Source organism: Chrysochloris asiatica, unplaced genomic scaffold (assembly GCF_000296735.1).
Source record: "Chrysochloris asiatica unplaced genomic scaffold, ChrAsi1.0 scaffold00102, whole genome shotgun sequence".
Lineage (NCBI taxonomy): Eukaryota > Metazoa > Chordata > Mammalia > Afrosoricida > Chrysochloridae > Chrysochloris > Chrysochloris asiatica.
This window is the reverse complement of record NW_006408620.1, coordinates 8,370,352-8,388,028: the sequence shown is the minus strand read 5'-3', so window position 1 is coordinate 8,388,028 and position 17,677 is coordinate 8,370,352. Positions and strand designations below refer to the sequence as shown.

The following is a 17,677-nucleotide window of genomic DNA, read 5'->3' as shown; positions in this document are numbered from 1 at the left end:
TCAGGGGAGCTTCAGAACTAAGGTCCACCCAGCAGCTGGTACTGAGTCAATTCGGACTCATAGTGACCCTACAGGACAGAGGACTCTCTACGGGGGCTCCAACCACAGAGCTTTCGGTGAGCAGCCTGATGTGTAACCCAGTACACAGCCAGGGGAGAGAGACCTGTCTGTCTACTTCTGAAAATCCCCAAAGTGGGTCATTGAAAACCAGGCAGATCTTGACAGAACAGTGTCCAGGTGTGCTGGGGGATGAGCCCCCTAGATGGGAAGCACTCAAAACCCAGTGGCCACAACAGTGGATAAGAACTGACCAATGAACCTGAAGAGGGTGCAGGACGGGGCAACATTTTGTTCGTTCTGTTGTGCAAAAGGTCACCAACTTAACCGCAGAGTGAAAACCCTTCATGAGGTGTTAACGTTAACAACTGGGAGGACAGCGTTGGGCCGGGCAGTACAGAGGGTTGCTGAGTCAGCACCAACTCGACGCACCTAACGACAAGGACACCAAAGAGCTACCTTGCTGATTTACAGGCATCTTCCCTCCAGACAACTCACTAGAAGGTCGCAATTTCTGCCAACCCACTGGCCAAGCCCAAGAAACCTTCTGTGTGAGACTGTGTCACCATTTGTTCTGCGGGCATCATCGCTCCTGGCAGATTTTCCCTCTCTTCCTGCTTCCTCACAAGCGATGACCCCTCGACACGGTCTACTACCTGTGCACTGATGGGAGCCTGGGATCTCAGGTGATGTCCGAGGGAATGCCGAGACAATCACAAACATGAAAGCTGCAGTTCTCCCGCGCTGTGTGAAAACAACAGGCCAAGACAGAAGGCAAACCAAGCTAGGGTGTTTGTATGAGATCTGGCACTTGCGATGATTTTTCACAGCGACAGTCATTTTGTGACCTAAAAATGCTCCCCAAGCTGCCCAGGAAGCCATGTACACGTATACATTACACTTTAAAATTCACTGTCAGGTCAAGAGGCCCGAAAGGGAACGGAATATTCAAAACACGCCACAAAAACAATAAATACCACCCAGCTAGCTGGAAGTTAATGAAGCAAGGCTTGGTCTCTGAAGTCATCTAATTTCTCTGCAGCACTGCCCAGTTAAGGAATCCTGATGTTCTGGTACCTCTGACCCAGTTTCTTTCCACCTTGTGAAAGCTGCTGGCTGATTTCGCCAAGAAACAGGTGATGTGCACAACAGGGAGGAGGTCAGAATGGGCCTCACACCATGAGAACAGAGTGAGCAAGGTTCAGGCTACCTGTGAGAGTGTGGAGGGCCCTCACAAAGCCTTGATGCAGAGGGTCTAGTGACGTGACAATACTAGGCCCTGAACTGACACCCTGACACTGAACCCTACACCAAACCAAACCCCACTAGACCCACTGCCATCGAGTCAATTTCAACTCACTGAACCACACTCGTGCGCACAACGGGGTACTCTGGAAAGCAACTCACATCGTAAACCCTCCTGTGTACTAGAAGCCATAGCTGCAGGCACAACAGAATGTTTTGGGGGGCCAGGAGGTGATGATCTTATGAAAACACACCATGTCTCTCCTGTTCCGGTCTCGTGTGTGCCCTTGACCTGCTGTCAAACGGGGTTGCTGACGTGCACGCACAGTGACGCCTAAGTCATAGTGAGCGAATGCCCACTGGGCATCAGCTCACCAACCGTTTCTCTGAAGGGTTCAAGGCAGCCACATTATGGGGCACCTCGTTACTGGGAGGTGTAGCTTCTTACCCAACACTCCTTGGACTGTCCAGGAGGTTGGCGTGCAACGAGGCTAAAAACTAAGTGTCAGCAGAGCGGAGCTCTCCTGGAGGCATCTGTCTAGTTGCCTTGGTGTCAAGCCAGTGATGGCGGGGCGTGACTCTCACATCGCTTCACAATGACACTCTCCTACCTCCTCCCCCTTCCACTTAGGAGGACCCAGGTGATTGTCCTGGGCCCACGCGGTCTACCCGAGGAATGGAAGCCCACAAGCAGGACACCACCGATGCTCCTGCAGAGCAGTTGAGTCAGTAGTGGACAATGGTCCACAGTGACAGCAAAGCAAAACATCGGGTGGTAGTGAAAACAAGGAGGCCCACCCAAGGCAAAGTGTGCCAGCAGGTGCCCAACGAGCCGCATGGGGGTGGCCAGTCAGCATTCAGAAGGCCGTGCAAAGACCCCCAAGCAGGTCACTGGCTATACAGTGTGTGGTAGTTTAGTGCTTTCCTGCTAACCAGGACAGGAGTCCTGGTGGCACAGTGCTTCAGCGCTCAGCTGCTAACCAAAAGGTCAGAGGTTTGAACCCACCAGTCGCTCCAAGGAAGAAAGAAGAGGCAGTCTGCTTCCGTAAAGATGGCAGTCTTAAAAATCCCTATGGGGGGCAGGCAGGCATCTCTATGAGACCTCACGAGAGCTGGGCCCATCGGTTGCTACCTGTGTCTCAAAAAACACAGGAAATTCAGGGTCCACTTCTTTCACAAAGACTTCAGCTACAGGTTTATAGAATAAACTATTGACGCTGCCTACAGAAGAAGCATAGGAAGTAAGATTTGGAAAATCACTTTAAAAGCCCCTTCCCTTCTCATCAGCACCCCTCTGGGAAGCTGACTTCACATGCATACCAGGTAAAACACAGAGAGGACCAGTCTGGAGTAGAAGGACCGCTGTCCATCCAAGCTCCTGCGGGGACTCCTGTATGCCACGTGACCTCCAAGTGAGTATGCAGACTTTTAATACAGGAATTGCTATTGCAAGCAAAAATTTGTTTTGCTGCCAGGGTGGATGACAGGAGTTCCAAACAGTGATCGCTATGCTAACCGCCTACATGCATATTTTCAATAAACATGTAGTTTCTGCAATTTTTTTCTTTTGTCCTCAAGCATGTTTGTTCTGAAGGCTATGTACGATAAGCACTGGCCTACTAACTGCAAGGTTGGCAGTTCAAACCCATCCGGCACTCCTGCAGGACCAGTGTCTTTTTGCTCTTCCAGAAAAGAGGCACCTCCTCAGAAACCCTGTACCAGGTCACTAGGAGCCAGACGCAACTCGATGGCAGTGAGATGGGCATTCGTGTTCAGAGTACGGCCTGGAAGTGAAATTCGACACCTGTTGCGTGTAATAAAAACGCTGGGGCTTGCATTGTGTGTGTCTTTTTTTTCTTTCATTTTAAAAACAATTTGTTTCGATGGTGGTTCTATCAAAAGTACGATCCAAGACAGACCATACGTTAAACATGAACAGTAGCAACGTTCTTCCACCGTAAATCATTTGAGAAGCTCTGCTCCACGGGACTGGTCTGAAAACCATTATTATTTTTCATCCACGAGTTTCCAAGACTTTTTCTCATTTTAATTTTGATTTTTCAGGGCACGCTCTACAACACCTGCATCCAGCATGCCCTTCCCTCTGGTAAGAAGGTCTCCCAAGCCGACTGGTGGGTTAGGGACGTGTTCTTATCTTCGCTGTCCAGCACACAGCTAGTGAGCACGTTAACGTAAACTGAAACCAGCACATGTAAGTGTGCTTACTGCGGTGGACAAAGTGCACTTTTGGAGAGGAAAACCCAAACCTCTGTCATGGAGTTGATTCTGACTGGAAGAGACCCCACAGAATGGACTAGAGATGCTACTTAGGGCCAATGCTGTCATCTCTAGGAAAGCACACTGCCACATCTCTCTCCCTCACAGCAGCTAGTGAGTTTGAACCGCTCACCTTCAGGTTAGCAGCCTAGCATTAACCTACTGCACCCTGTTGTTGTTAAGTGCTGTTGAGTTGGTGCTGACTCAGAGCAACCTGTATAAGGTTTCCGAGGCGCACCTGGTAGGTTTGAACCTAGTGGTTAGTAGTCTAGCACTTATCCTACAGCGCCACGCCAGGAGTCCAAGTGCACCCGGGCTCGCTTTTTGGGAGAAAGATGGGTCTCAATGTCAACAACAACCTGAAACCAGGAGAACAATCTCTGTGCTCCATCAGCACACCAGCGGAGGGTTGGCCGTTTACAAAGACCCAGAGAAGCTCTTCTGGCCAGAGCGGGTGGGCTAACATCCTGACACCCACTGCCTGGTTAGTTGGGGGCAGCGGCGGCAGCAGCTACATTCACTCCATCAGCTACTTTCCTTCTCTGCACTGAGGCACCCTAGTCCCTACTGGCTCACCCCCTTAGTCCTTCCAAACTGCAGGCGTGGGAAACAAGGTCGGGGAACCTTTGGGGAGAGCTCGGTATCTCATGAACCACTGCCATCGACTTGGTTCCACTCACACTGATCCTGCTTCTGAGGCTGTCAATGTCTATGGGAACAGAAAGCCTCATCTTTCTCCCACGGAGCGCCTGGCAGACTCGAACCACTGACTCTGCAGTTGGCTGTCTGGTGCTTACCCTACAGAACCACCAGGGCTCTCACCAGTGTCTTTGGTGGCGATGAGACAGCAGTGTGACATAAAAACTTGGGAAGCCATGGGGTGACTGACCTCACTGAACTGTACCAGCAAACACTGTTGAAATGGAAACTTCTTGTTACACAGTATCATATAGGAGTTCATGGCCGGCCACTTTGCTTTTACAAAAGACCTGCATGGTACCTGCTTTCCCTAATCAAAAGAAATCCAGAGAGGACTTTCACTTTTATGAAAAAAGGCAGAAAGTGCACCACATCCAGCACTGTTTTGCAGCCAGCCCCGGGCAGCAAGTGTGGTGCCCCCCAAGTTCCTTCCCTGGGAACTATATTAAAAAACATATCTCAGCACCCAGCTACCAGAACCTTAAACTGTGTGAACACTGCATGCTGCTATGATTTTAGGGTTTTTGTTTTCTGTATATGATTTGATAAGTTATTTTGGGGGCCTGGGAACACTCAAAAATTTTTCCCATATAAATGAGTGGATCCAAAGCGATCTAGAGATACAATGAAATAGCAACCCAGATCCCACTGAAGTAGAAAGTTGCCTAGTAGCGCAGTGGGTTTTGAGTTGGACTGCTAGTAGCCAAGGTCAGCAGTTCAAATCCACCAGCCACTTGGCAGGAGACAGATGATTCTGCTCCCCTAACAACAATTTACAGCCTGGGAAACCCTATACAGGGTGACAGGGTCAACGACACCAAACCACTTCAGTACAATAAAATAGGAAGCCCTCACACTTCCCAGTCTCAGAACCTATACAAAGCCACAGTAACAGCCTGGTACGGGTACGGTACACACAGCAACAGAACATAACTGAGAACCCCAAAGTAAATTAATCTACCTATGGACAGCTGATCTTTGACAAAAGGCCCAACTGTGCTGGCAAAACTGGACATCCATTTGCAGAGAAATGAAACCGGACCCATAACTCACACCATATACAGAAAGTAACACAAGATGGATCAAAGACCTAAATGCAAAACATAAAACCATAAAGATCATGAAAAAAAAAAAAAAGACAGGAGCAAACTTAGCCTAATTTATGGGTGTGGTGCTGTAGGATAAACAATGGACGGCTAACCAGGCTAACCACAAGATCGCAGTCCAAATCCTCCCAGCTGCTCCTTGGAAGCCCTTGTTGTTGTTGTTAAGTGCCGTCGAGTCGGTTCCGACCCAGAGCGACCCTGTACAGGGTTTCCGAGGGTGTAAATCCTTACGGGAGTAGAAAGCCTCATCTTTCTCCCGCGGAGCGGCTGGTAGTTTTGAACCGCTGACCTTAAGGTTCGCAGCCCGATTCGTAACCACTACGCTACCCTTATACAGGGTCAATATGAGCCGAAAATCAACTCAACGGCACTGAACAACTTCAAACTAAATTAAAAAACTCACAAATAGAAGATAAACTCGACGCCTGGGACCTCCTAAAAATGACAAACTTTACAAGCATCAAAAGACTTCTAAAAGGGTAAAAAAAACCAACCTACAGACGGGGGATGGGGGTGGGGGAGGGTGAGAATGTAAAACACCACACCTGACAAGGGACTAATCTCTAAAATTTATAGAAAACATCAACACCCTAGCAACAAAAAGACAAATAATGCAATTAAAAATGGGCAGAGGACATGAACAGACACTTCACCAAAGATGTCACTCAGGTGGCCGGTGATGCACGATGAGATGCTCACGACTGCTAGCCATTGAGAGAGATACGAAACACATCATTTTAGCAATTGCTTAAAAAAATTCTGCCAAAGTTATGAAGTCACTGAAACTCTCAGACTGCGGGTGGAATTGTAAAATTGTACAGCCACTGGTACAGTGGCGGAAAATGGTAAGGTGTTTTCTCAAAAAGTTAGACACAGAGATACCACATGATCCAGCACCGGTTGCTAAGTGACATTAAGTCGGTTCTGACTCAGAGTGACCCTGTACAAGATTTCAGAGGCTTTAAATCTTCACGGGAGTAGAAAGCCTCATCTTTCTCCCACAGAGCTGCTGGAGGACTTATACTGCAGATGTTGTGGTTCACAGTCCAGTATTTATCTAATGAAGGCACCATGCTCCCCGGCAATCCCACTCATTGTTAAGTGCCAGTCAGTTCCGGCTGTATAGGGTTTCCAAGAAGCAGTTGGTGAGTTTGAACCACCGACCTTGTGGTTCCTTCAGACCTTGTGGTCCAGTGTATTATTCCACCGTGCCACACCAGGACTCTAGCCATCTCACTACTAGGTTCATCTATTCCAGAGAAATGAAGAGCGGTGACATGAACAGACATATGCATACCAAATTCAACCCAGCACTTCACAAACAGCAAAGCAATGGAAACAAACTAAGTGGCCGTCAGCCCATGAATGGAAAAACTATGGTACAAAAGACTCCATGAAACATCTCAGAACATGGATGAACCCGGAGGACATCAGTGAAATAAGTCAATTACAAAAGGAAAAATATTCTACAAGATCACTAATATAGAAAGTCAAGCTAAGATTTACACACAGAAAGAAAGAAACTTTCTTTGATGGTTATACCAGGGATGGGAGGGAACAGAGGGACCGATCACTAACTAACTAGCCTTTAGTGTATTAACTTGGATGAAAAGAAAGGCAATACACAACCAGGGGGAAGTCAGCTCAATTTAGGAGTCCTGGTGTGAGTGACTCTGTAAGATAAGCACTGGAGTACTCACTGAAAGGTTAGTGGTTCAAACCCACCAGCCACTCCCTGGAAATCCTCAGCGTCAGTGGTTCAAATCTACCTCGGAAATCCATACACGGTTGCTATGAGTTGGAACCGATTCAATGGCACTTAAATGCAAGAACAGCTCAACTTGACCATGGCAAAGACAGACACTAAGAGATATGCAAGAGTGAAAGGCAACACCAGCCAATACTCCTCCCGATGTGGTGATGCAGAAGTGCTAAGCTGTTAACCACAAGGCTGGCAGTTCAACTCACCAGCTGCTCCACATAACTCCCTTAACATGGCCGCTGAGCCCGCACCGACTCAAGGGCACGCAACAACATAACTCTGCAATCACAGTAGTAACAAACGGTAAAGTATGGTAGATATATGGTAGACCGATACACTCAACAGGAAGGATGCATGCAGGGTTGACAGAGGATCGCTCTACACAGCATATCTGCACGGGTCAAGGTACATACATAGTAGGGCAGGGGGGTTTGAACCACAAGGCCGGGTGTTCCAACTCACCAGCCGTTCCCAGAAACCCTCCCTATACAAGGTCAGCACGCAACAACAACACAAGGTAAAATTATGCAAACTTCTTAGCCACAACCAAACATCTTGAGAGAATGAATCACTTAGCTTTAGAGTTTAGGTCCACAGTCTTGGGGAAACATCCAGCTCAACTGGCTTTACTGACTAAGCAAAGACTTGACTGCGTGGATCATGACAAGCTATGGACAACACTGCAGAAAATTAGTATTCCAGAACTGTGCTCATGAGGAACCTGTACATAGACCAAGAGACAGTCGTCTGGACAGAGTAAAGGGACACTGAACAGTTTAAAATCAGGAAAGGTGTGCACCAGGGTTGTAGCGTTTCGCCATTCTTATTCAATTTCTACGCTGAGCAAGTAACTCAAGTAACTGGATTATATGAAGAAGAGTGTGGCATCAGGATTGAAGGAAGACTTATTAACAACCTGCGATATGCTCCCTGGAAACCCTATACAGGGTAGCTATGAGTCGGAATCGACTCTACAGCACACAACAACAACAATATTCAGATACAACCTTGCATGCTCAAAGACAATACTTACTAATAAAGATCAAAGACCACAGCCTTCAGTACGGGTTGCATCCCAGTACAAAGAAAAAACAAAAATTCTCACCACTGGACCAATAAATATCATGATAGATAGTGAAAAGATTGAAGTTGTCAAAGACTTAATTTTGTTTGGATACAAACACTCATGGAAGCAGCAGTCAAGAAATCAAATGACGTATTGCATTAGACTAATCTGCTGCACAAGACCTCTTAAAGTGCTGAAGAGCAAAGATGTCAGTTTGAGGACTAAGGTGCGCCTGATCCAAGCCATGGTATTCAATAGCTTCATAAGCATGTGAAAGCTGGAAAATGAATAAAGCAGACCTTAGAAAAACAGATGCATTTGAGTTATGGTGTTGGAGAAGAATATTAAAATTCCCAAGGACTACCAGAACATTCCTTAGAAGCCAGGATGGTGAGACTTCGTCTCTCATACTTCAGACATGTGATCAGGAGGGATCAGTCCCTGGAGAAGAACATCATGCTTGATAAAGTGGAGGTTCAGCGGGGTTTAAAAACTTTAACAATGGTTGTGAGGCTGGCGTAGGACCAGGCAGTGCTTTACACAGGGTCACTGTGAATTGGAAGACTTGACGGCCCCTAGCAGTAACAACAACCCAAAACGACAATGGTCTACATCCTATTCAGTCACTGGTGTGGATCCCAGATGGAGGGAGCTAGGTTTGGAGTCTTTTCTGCAGGCCCCTCCTGTCACACAAGGGAGCCCCTTCTCTGGTGCCTTCTGATTGTTAGTGGCCCAGTGGGGGGGCCCTTCCTGCCATGGTCTTTAACTCCCCTCAAATGATTGGGTGAGACCATGCCAATGAGGTGCTTATGGCCCACTAAGGGGCCTGGACAGCTTGCTAGTCATGCAAATAAAGGGTATGGCACCCTTATGGAGGAGGAATTATGGGAAGAAAACATAGAGAACCGGAACAAAGGGACTAGTTGTGTGGCACTGTGGGTTAATGCACTGGACTGTAAGGTTGGTTTGAACTGCCAATGTTGGCAATTTAAGCTCACCAGCCACTTCTCGGAAACTCTATGCAAGGTCACTATGAGTCAGAACCGACTCAATGGCACTTCACAACAACAACAACAAGGCTTAAAATGAATAATCCCAGAGGCTCAGTACTTCCTACCATCAAGTCTTGAAGAGTGGAGAGTGTCCTTTGGACCCGGCGGTCCCTGCACTGAGATCCTCCCTAGACCCAGGAGATTTGCAGAGAGAGAAAAGGACACGGTTCACAAAGGACGTGGCATGAAACGGTTCACACAGGACGTGGTATGACACGGTTCACACAGGACATGGCATGACATGGTTCACACAGGACGTGGCATGAGACGGCTGGAAGCAGTAGCAAACAAAGGGCAACCACAGAACCAGGAGACACGAGGAACGCGCGGTCCCACGGTGCTTTCAGGAAGGGGGCCTTCTGGTAGGGGGGGGGCACTTATCGGCAGCTAAACTGCTCTGTAACCAGCAGGGCGGAGGCTGGGCCCGGGGACTGTAGGAAAGGCTGCCCTGACAGCAAGAAGTGTACCCTGAGTCGTTCCTGATCCTGGGATGGTGAGCACGGTCTGTGAGTTGTGAGGACATCACAACAAATCACTGAAGGCAGTGTTGAAGGAACGTTTGTCCTGAAGGGAGGCTGGTGTTGAAACTGGCTCACAGGTTGGAAAGGACTCAACCTTATGACAACCTACAGGAGGTCAGCCTCAAGGGGGGCTGAATAAAGGACCATCACTTTGAGATTTAGACAGGACACTTGCCCCTGGCCCTTCTCTTGGCATGTCTGTGTGCAGTAGGGACCTCAGAGCAGTGGCCCCCACACCTGAGAGGCTGGTTGGTCCAAGAACTGAAGGGGCTGTGAGGGGCAGTACCCAGAGCACAGTACAGGGAGCCAACATCATGTCCCCCAGCGTGCTATGAGCCAGTCCCGGCTCTTCTCAAATACCCAGGCACTACCTGTCCACTCCTGCAAGCTTCAGGGGCATGGGAATATATAATAATATCTCCTAACAAAAAACGCCACACACGCACCAACCAGAACAGAAAGAATAAGGCTATTCACACAAAGTGAAGAATGTAACCAAATGTCACCGAACAACTTGTGTAGAAACTGTTGAATGGGAATGAGGCTGCTGTATTGATCTTCACTGAAAAGCACAATAAAATGGTATTTTAAGTAAAAAACGATACACAGCAGTTTGGGCTTAGGGCTGTTTTGAACCACTTCACCCTCAGACATGTCCCTGTGCCTTACTTGCTTGCTGGAGTGTCCTTGTTTAAGTTCTAGAAGCATTTCCCACTCTTACCCGGGGCCACTTAGTTCCCCCGCAGAAGAAATTTCTCATTACCCCACTTCCCAATCTCGATGACCGACCCTCAGAAGTAGCCTGCTTTCCTTCAAGAGGATTTCAACACGTCTGACCTATCGTTCCCCAGTGCAAGGGGGGGGGGGGGGGGGCGGGCCCACAGCCTAACTCGCCTCCAGTGCACAGGGGGAGGGAGAACAGCCTAACTCGCCTCCTCGCCTACGCTGGAGACTTACTCCCCGGACTTTCCCAAGTCTACACGTCTGCCGACTGAGACGCAGGGTGACACTGCACACGGCACCTGTCAAGAGGTGGCTACAGCTTCTGTTCTGCACAGAGATCAAGGACACACACAGGCCACATGCTACTCACCCCAAAGAACCCTAATTCGTCAACAAAAATAAATTTCAAAAAACGCTCAGAAAACAAAAGCCTTCAGTCATTTCTTAAGGACCAACAATGTCCTTGTCTGGTAAGCAGGCTTTTCCTTCTGAAAGGATCAAGAAGTGCCATTAGAAGCAACTTAACTTTAGAGCAATAAAACGGAATTAGCAGCTATTAAAGCGCTATTGTTAACCGTGTCCTATGCAGCATGCCCTTTTACACTGCTGGCCGGGACTGCATGACTGCTCAGCCTCCGAACTCATAGAAAAAGTGTTTCCTGAAAGAATGGTTCCCAAACCTCAACTGAACCAAACAGGAGCTCAAGCCTGCCACCTTCATCAGAGCAATTGGATGGAGGAAGGGGTAGGCAGGTCCAGGAATGCCAAGCCCAAAGCACAGGTGCTGGCTGCCTGTGGGGCCGAGGCTTGTGTGAAAGAAAGCCAGCTGAGGTGACCAGAAAGGTTTAGGGGACAAGCAGCAGCCTCCAGAGGTGACAGGTCTTCTGAGGGGGCCAACTTAACCAAAAGGCAGTTCAAACCCACCCCCATTTCAGTACCACTGATACAAAGCACCAGTCCATACAGCAACTCTATTGGCCTTCACGTTTTTTCTCAAATGATCACACCTTAAACTTTAGCTATCCAGGCCTGGCAAACCAACACGTTCATGAGTAACATTGCTTAGACAGTGGCTGTTACGAGTTTCTTGTCCTAATTCACACTAGGATGCAATGACGAGGACGTTTCTGCCTGACATCGAAGACTAGCTTGCTCCCCCTGTGACAGCAGGACTGTCCCATGGGGCTTCCTGGACTGCAGTCTTTACGGAAGCAGGTCTTTCTCCGGTGGAACAGCTGGGTGGGTTTGAACTGCCAACCTTTTGGTTAAGTTGGTACCAGCAAGGTTCTTTGCCTTATGTTGCCAAAACCCCAAACCACTGCTGTCAAGTCGATTACGTCTCATAGTGACCCTGTAGGCATAGCAAACACCCCCCACACACACAACCCCCCAGGATTTCCAAGTCCTCTTCTTTCTCCTGCAGTGGCTGGTGGGTTCAAACTATCAAACTTTAGGTTAATGGCCTAGGTCTTGACCGTTGGCGTCATTAGAGCTCCTGCCTTGTCTTAACCTACGTGTATTCATTCCTGAAAGGCACCACGTTTCTAACCTTCACAGCAAGACCTTCTGTGGACCATCTTCTATGTACTGTTTCTAACCTTCACAGCAAGACCTTCTGTGAACCATCTTCTATGTACTGTTTCTAACCTTCACAGCAAGACCTTCTGTGAACCATCTTCTATGTACTGTTTCTAACCTTCACAGCAGTCCCTTCTACGGAAAATGGGTGAAGCATACCAGGCCAAAGACCTGCTAACACTCACCATATCTTTGTAATTTCATTCTCACAACCAACTTACTTGAGATGCAGAAAAACGGAGGTACCCATAGTTTAAGAAAGCTGCAGGAAAGCACTCGACCTCAACCTCACAGTTGGTTTGAACTACAAGACCAGCAGTTCAAACTGACCAGCCGCTCCTTGGAACCCTATACAGGGTTGTTATGCGTCAGAACCAACTCGACAGCACTTAACAACAACAACAACATAAAAGATTCAGCTCAAACCCAGGCCTGACCCAGTCCAGCACACTGTCCCGCCACAGGTTTTCAGCAAAACACCTGAATTAAACCTCCTCCTAGTGTTCCAAAATAACTTGATTATAAAAAAAAAAAATCCAGAGCCAAGTACACACTTTCTTCCCATGATCGCACTGGTCACAATCACTGATTTGAGTACTGAGGACAGAAACCCAAGAAGCATGAGCCATGTGCCGGAGTGTGTGGGGAGTGGCTCCTGGTCCTATTAAGGCCTGATCCACTCACATCTGTCAGCAGTTTCTAGGTTTGGCCGCATTTCTTCTTGAACTTGGGCTCTCAACTTGATGTTCCCTTTGTTGCTGCTAAGATACACTGGCTTTGGTTGGTCAAAGAATTTCGCCAGTGTTTGTGAAAAATCAATATGGTCCTATCATCTGTGTCCGGTTACGGCGCAGGTTACAGCAAGGGAACTTAGGTTTTAGGGAGAATCAAATGAACATGTTTCTTTCATGTGTGTGTGTTAAGAACTATAGGATAGGCACTGGACTGCCGACCTCAAGGTCGACAGTTCAAATCCACCAGCTGCTCCATGGGAGAAAGAAGAGGCTTTCTGCTCCTGTATAGGTTTACAGCCTCCAAAATCCTCTACCAGCAAGGGTGGAGAACCTTCTTTCTGTTAGACTTTATTACATCATTTGCGGGTCATACAAAATTATCAACTTAAAAATTAGCCTGCTACATTTGGTCATTCAATGAATAATGTTTCAATTAATAAACATTTAATTAGTAAGCGATTCATGCCTAATTGCTACGGATTGGAACCGACTCAACAGCACTTAACAACAACAACGTGATGGCTGGAGTCCTGGTGTGGTGCTGTGGGTTAATGTGCTGGATTGCAAAATCGGTTTGATACATCCACAAGGTTGGTGGTTCAAGCTCACCAGCCACTCCGCGGAAACCATATACAAGATTGCTATGGTTAAAACCAACTTGAAGGCTTTTAACAATAACAACAATGTTATTGGGACTCCTGGTGTGGCCCTATAACATCAGTAATGGACTGGGAACCACAAGGTTATTGGTTCAAACCCACCAACTGCCCCTCGGAAACCCTGTACAGGCTCGCTATGGCGCAATCATCGCATTGTTAAAGTGCCATCAATCAACTTGACAACTTTAACAACAACGTGATGACTGCATTTGTGGTTGCCTTGGCAGGCCCAAGACCAAATGATCTGGCCCTGGAAGGAGCTCTGGTAGCGTAGTGGTTACGAATTGGGCTAATCTCACAGTCAGCAGTTCGAAACTACCAGCTGTTCCGCAGGAGAAAGATGAGGCTTTCTGCTCCCATAAAGATTTACTGCCTTGGAAACACTATGCAGAGTCGCTATACGGCACAAAACAACAACATGTGGCCCTGGAACCAGATGTTCCCCACCCCAGGTCTATAGGGTCGCTATAAGCTGGAATCAACTTGAAGTCAGTGCGTAGATAAGAAAAATCACTTTTGCATTCCTAAACATGTTTTCGCAGTAAAGTAACTTGAAACTTCATCTATTCACATGAGCTTTGGGAAAAAGACAACTCCCATTCCCCAAATTAAAAAACCAAACCCAGCAATCAACTCCTTAGAAAACTGCTGTCAACTCAGGCATCTACCCTCAGCCTGGCATGCCAACAACGGGAGTCTGAGTCCCCAGTCATCTCCGGGACCCTCTGGTGACAGGATGCTTACAGGGTATGCACAAGGATGGGGGGCAGCCCCTAGGAGCCCTGTGGTGCCACAGCTAAGCGCTCAGCTGCTAGCCAAAAAGGCTGGTGGTTCAAACTTACCAGCGGCTCCCCGGGCCTAGGAAAGCCCTGGGGCAATTCTGCCCCCTGGGCTCAGTGTGCCTGGAAGTCAACTCCCAGGTACCCAACAGGGCCAGCCAGCAGAAAGGCCTCAGGGAATGAGCCTGCCAATGACTCCCCAGAGGCCGAGACCCTGGGCTAGTCACTGCTGCACACCCCTCCCCACTTCAAGCTGGGGTGGATGTTAAATGGGGAGAGGATAATGCCAAGGCAACTCCTTCCCAGCCAGACACACGTTAACTCCACAGCTTGGTTTGCCTCCCAACTTGAAGGGCTACAGGGAACGTGTGCTCCTAAGCCCAGTGTCCTAATAGGATGCTCCATCTTCTCCTCCTCCACTCATAACTGAGAACAGGGCAACTTCACAGCAGCCCAAGCACCTGGACCAGGACTGGGCAGAGTTCAGTAGAAGCAAATGCAACCCCAACGCAGTGGAAGAGGAAGAGTGCAAACCTTGAACTAATGATATCAAAACCCAGCCAAAGGGTTTCCAAGATGGTCAATCTTTATGGGAGCAGACGGCCTCATTTTCTTCCCTGGAGTGGCTGATGTGTTTGAACTGCAGTTAACAGTTCCAGTGCTTACTCTACGGTGCCACCGGGGCTCCTCTCACCAAATGATAGTCAGGGAAACACCAACCAACCCAAGCAGTCTCCCAACTACCCTGCCCTGGAGATGCCGGCAAAGGAGCCTCCCTCCTTCAGCTGACCCTCACAGGTGCCAGCTGCTGCCTTCTAGCAGAATCACTGCGAAGACGCTAATAAGCAGGTGCAAGCCACTAAAGCAAAGACTGGGGTCGGTTCACAGTGTGGTCATTCCTCACTTCTGGTTTTCCCTTCAAAAGATGACTTTTCTCACTCTCCCTGGTCCTAAAACTCTTAACACGCAAGTTCACCCACCACCTCCGAGGAGTGAGAATGCTGAGACAAGCTGAACTGGAACTGGCAAAGCCCTGGGCCGCTCTTCAAACCACACACCTGTGCAAGATGCTCACTGGGTCCGTCCTCCAGAGAAAGGGCAGCGTGTGGACAATGATGTTAGGACAAAGCCCTCTTGAGAAACAATAAGGTTCCCACGTTTAGGGAACCAGCAATTCATTCCTAACTTGAAAACCAACGTTGGCCAACACAGGTCAAGAGCCTGCTAAATGCGGAGCCAGGGTCCCAGGCATCACTGTCCCAAAGCAATCCCTGACAGGAAGACAACCTCCCGGGGGGGTCTCCTGAAAACTCTTCCACCACCTTTCAACACTCTCCCCGCAAACCTACTGCCATTAAGTCAATTACGACTCACAGCGGCCCTGCATAGGGATTCCCAGGCTGGAAACCCTCTATAGAAGAGCTCTGGTACCAGCGGTTACTAGTTGGGCTGCTAATCTTAAGGTCAGTAGTTTGAAACAACCAGCAGTTTAACAGGAGAAAGATGTTTTCTACTCCCATAAAGATTTACAGCCTCGAAAACCCTATGCAGGCAAGTTATGAGTTGGACCTGACTCTACAGCACATAACCAACCAAACCTCTTATAGGAGCCTCAGCCTCATGGTTCTCCCATGGAGCGGCTGGTGAGTTTGAACTGCTGACCTTTCAGCAGCAGTGCAGTGCTTCTCCTACAGACCTGGGCACCTTGTGGTAAGGTCTGTGTTTATGAATTCTCATTGGTTTATGAATTAATAGCTGTCAATTCGGACTCATGGTGACCCCAAGCATGCATGCAGAGAAGAACACTACTACATGGAGTTTTCAAGGTTCTGACCCTTCAGAAGCAGACTGCTAGGTCTGCCTTCTGAGGCAGCTCGACATAGGTTTGCACCGCCAACCTTTATGGCCAGTAGTCAGGCAATGAACCACTGGCACCACCCAGAGACTCCCCATTCTCAATAGTGTTCATGAAGAATGGGCCCGCTCATAGCACAGGATGGCTGTCTAGTTTGGGAGCTATTCAAGAAGAAAACGGAAACATTTTTAATGTTTTATTGTTTTCGATGTGTTATCAAGTATGGCACCAAATACAAAATACCAAAATTCTCTGGGGTATGTCTTCCTCCAGCTCTCTGCTTTAATCACACTGGTCTATGAAGTCACTGCTTTGTAGAGCTAAGTGAAATTAACACCCAGGGTCCTTGGCCTGGCCTTTGCTCTCCTGCTCCCCATTAAGGACCAGCTTTTGTGGGCATCTCAGCCACTTTGTCTTTTGCAAACTGGCAAGCCATGTTTTTGGCCTCAGCAAGATATTCACAGAGTAACACCAACCATGGTAACAATTCCCACCAACCAGGGCACAGCACCCCACCCAGGCAGCCAACCCAGAGGACAAAAAACACTGCATCCCTGAGTAGCTGTCCATTCATTTAGGCACCCCAAAACCTCAGGTGAAAAGCAAAACTCCACCGAAATCAACACGCTGTTCCTTCAGGGGTGTCCATCTAATCCCTTCTGCTGGTCTGCTCCACCAACTTAGGTAAGCAAAGTTATTATTGGTGGAAACTTGGCTCTTGGGAGTACTTTGTGCCGGGAAACATTTTTCAAGCCTTCCAATGACCAACTCGGCTTGAACTTCTTTAAGTGTGGGGACCCCTTCCTTTATCTACAGTGCCCTCAACCGCAAACCTGTATCATGAGGACAGTAGCTCTCGAACCAGAACATCTTGGGATATTTCTACAACACACGGGTAGAAAACGCAGTCACCGTCCTGAATCAGATGTGATGCTAATGTGGGTAGCCAAGGGCGCAGGGGCTCACACCGTTCTTCCAGATGCACACCTGGCCGGATGCAGTGTGGTCGGGTACCAAACTCCCCCGGGCAGGGAGAGAAGGCAACTCACAAACCGAGTGTCAGAACTCCAGGCAGCCACAAGGCTGCGAACATCTGCCTTCTTCGCAGATGTTTCAAAATTAAAGATCGACGCTGGGAACAAGTGCGGTGACAAAGTGATTTGGGGGAGCCCCGCGGCCAAGCAGGACCAGACTTCCCCGAGCTTCCCCGCCAGAACCAGGCCAGGAGAATCGGGCCCCAGAGACGCCCGGGAACGGGGACGCTCCCCGGAGGCCAGCTCCGAAGCCGCCTTTGTGCCGGGGAGGCCGAGCGGCCCCGGCCGGACAATGCGGGGGCCGGAGCCGGCATGACGGTGCAGCCCGGCCCGCCGCGGCCCGGGCCTTCTTAAAGATGGCGAGCCCCCTCGCTCGCGTGGCTCCCCGGCGCCCCCGGTCGGCCCGCGGGCCTCACCTTCCATCTCCATGTCCTCGGGCTCGCTCAGCTGCTGCTCGCCCGCTTTCTGCTGCTGCTGCTGCTGCTGGTGGTTCATGTCGGCCGCGGCCTGGGCCTCGCCTGCGGCCGGGG

General features: G+C 48.9%; 1 protein-coding gene across 1 annotated transcript in view; it reads right to left on the bottom strand.

The window, feature by feature from the left end:
* Positions 1 to 17,642, bottom strand: part of USP7 (ubiquitin specific peptidase 7 (herpes virus-associated)) — a 69,178-nt gene extending 51,536 nt beyond the window's left edge. The window contains exon 1 of the mRNA XM_006867222.1: positions 17,564 to 17,642. Within this exon, the coding sequence (XP_006867284.1) occupies positions 17,564 to 17,642 (79 nt within the window). The remainder of the gene's footprint in view (positions 1 to 17,563) is intronic.
* Positions 17,643 to 17,677: the final 35 nt, after the last annotated feature.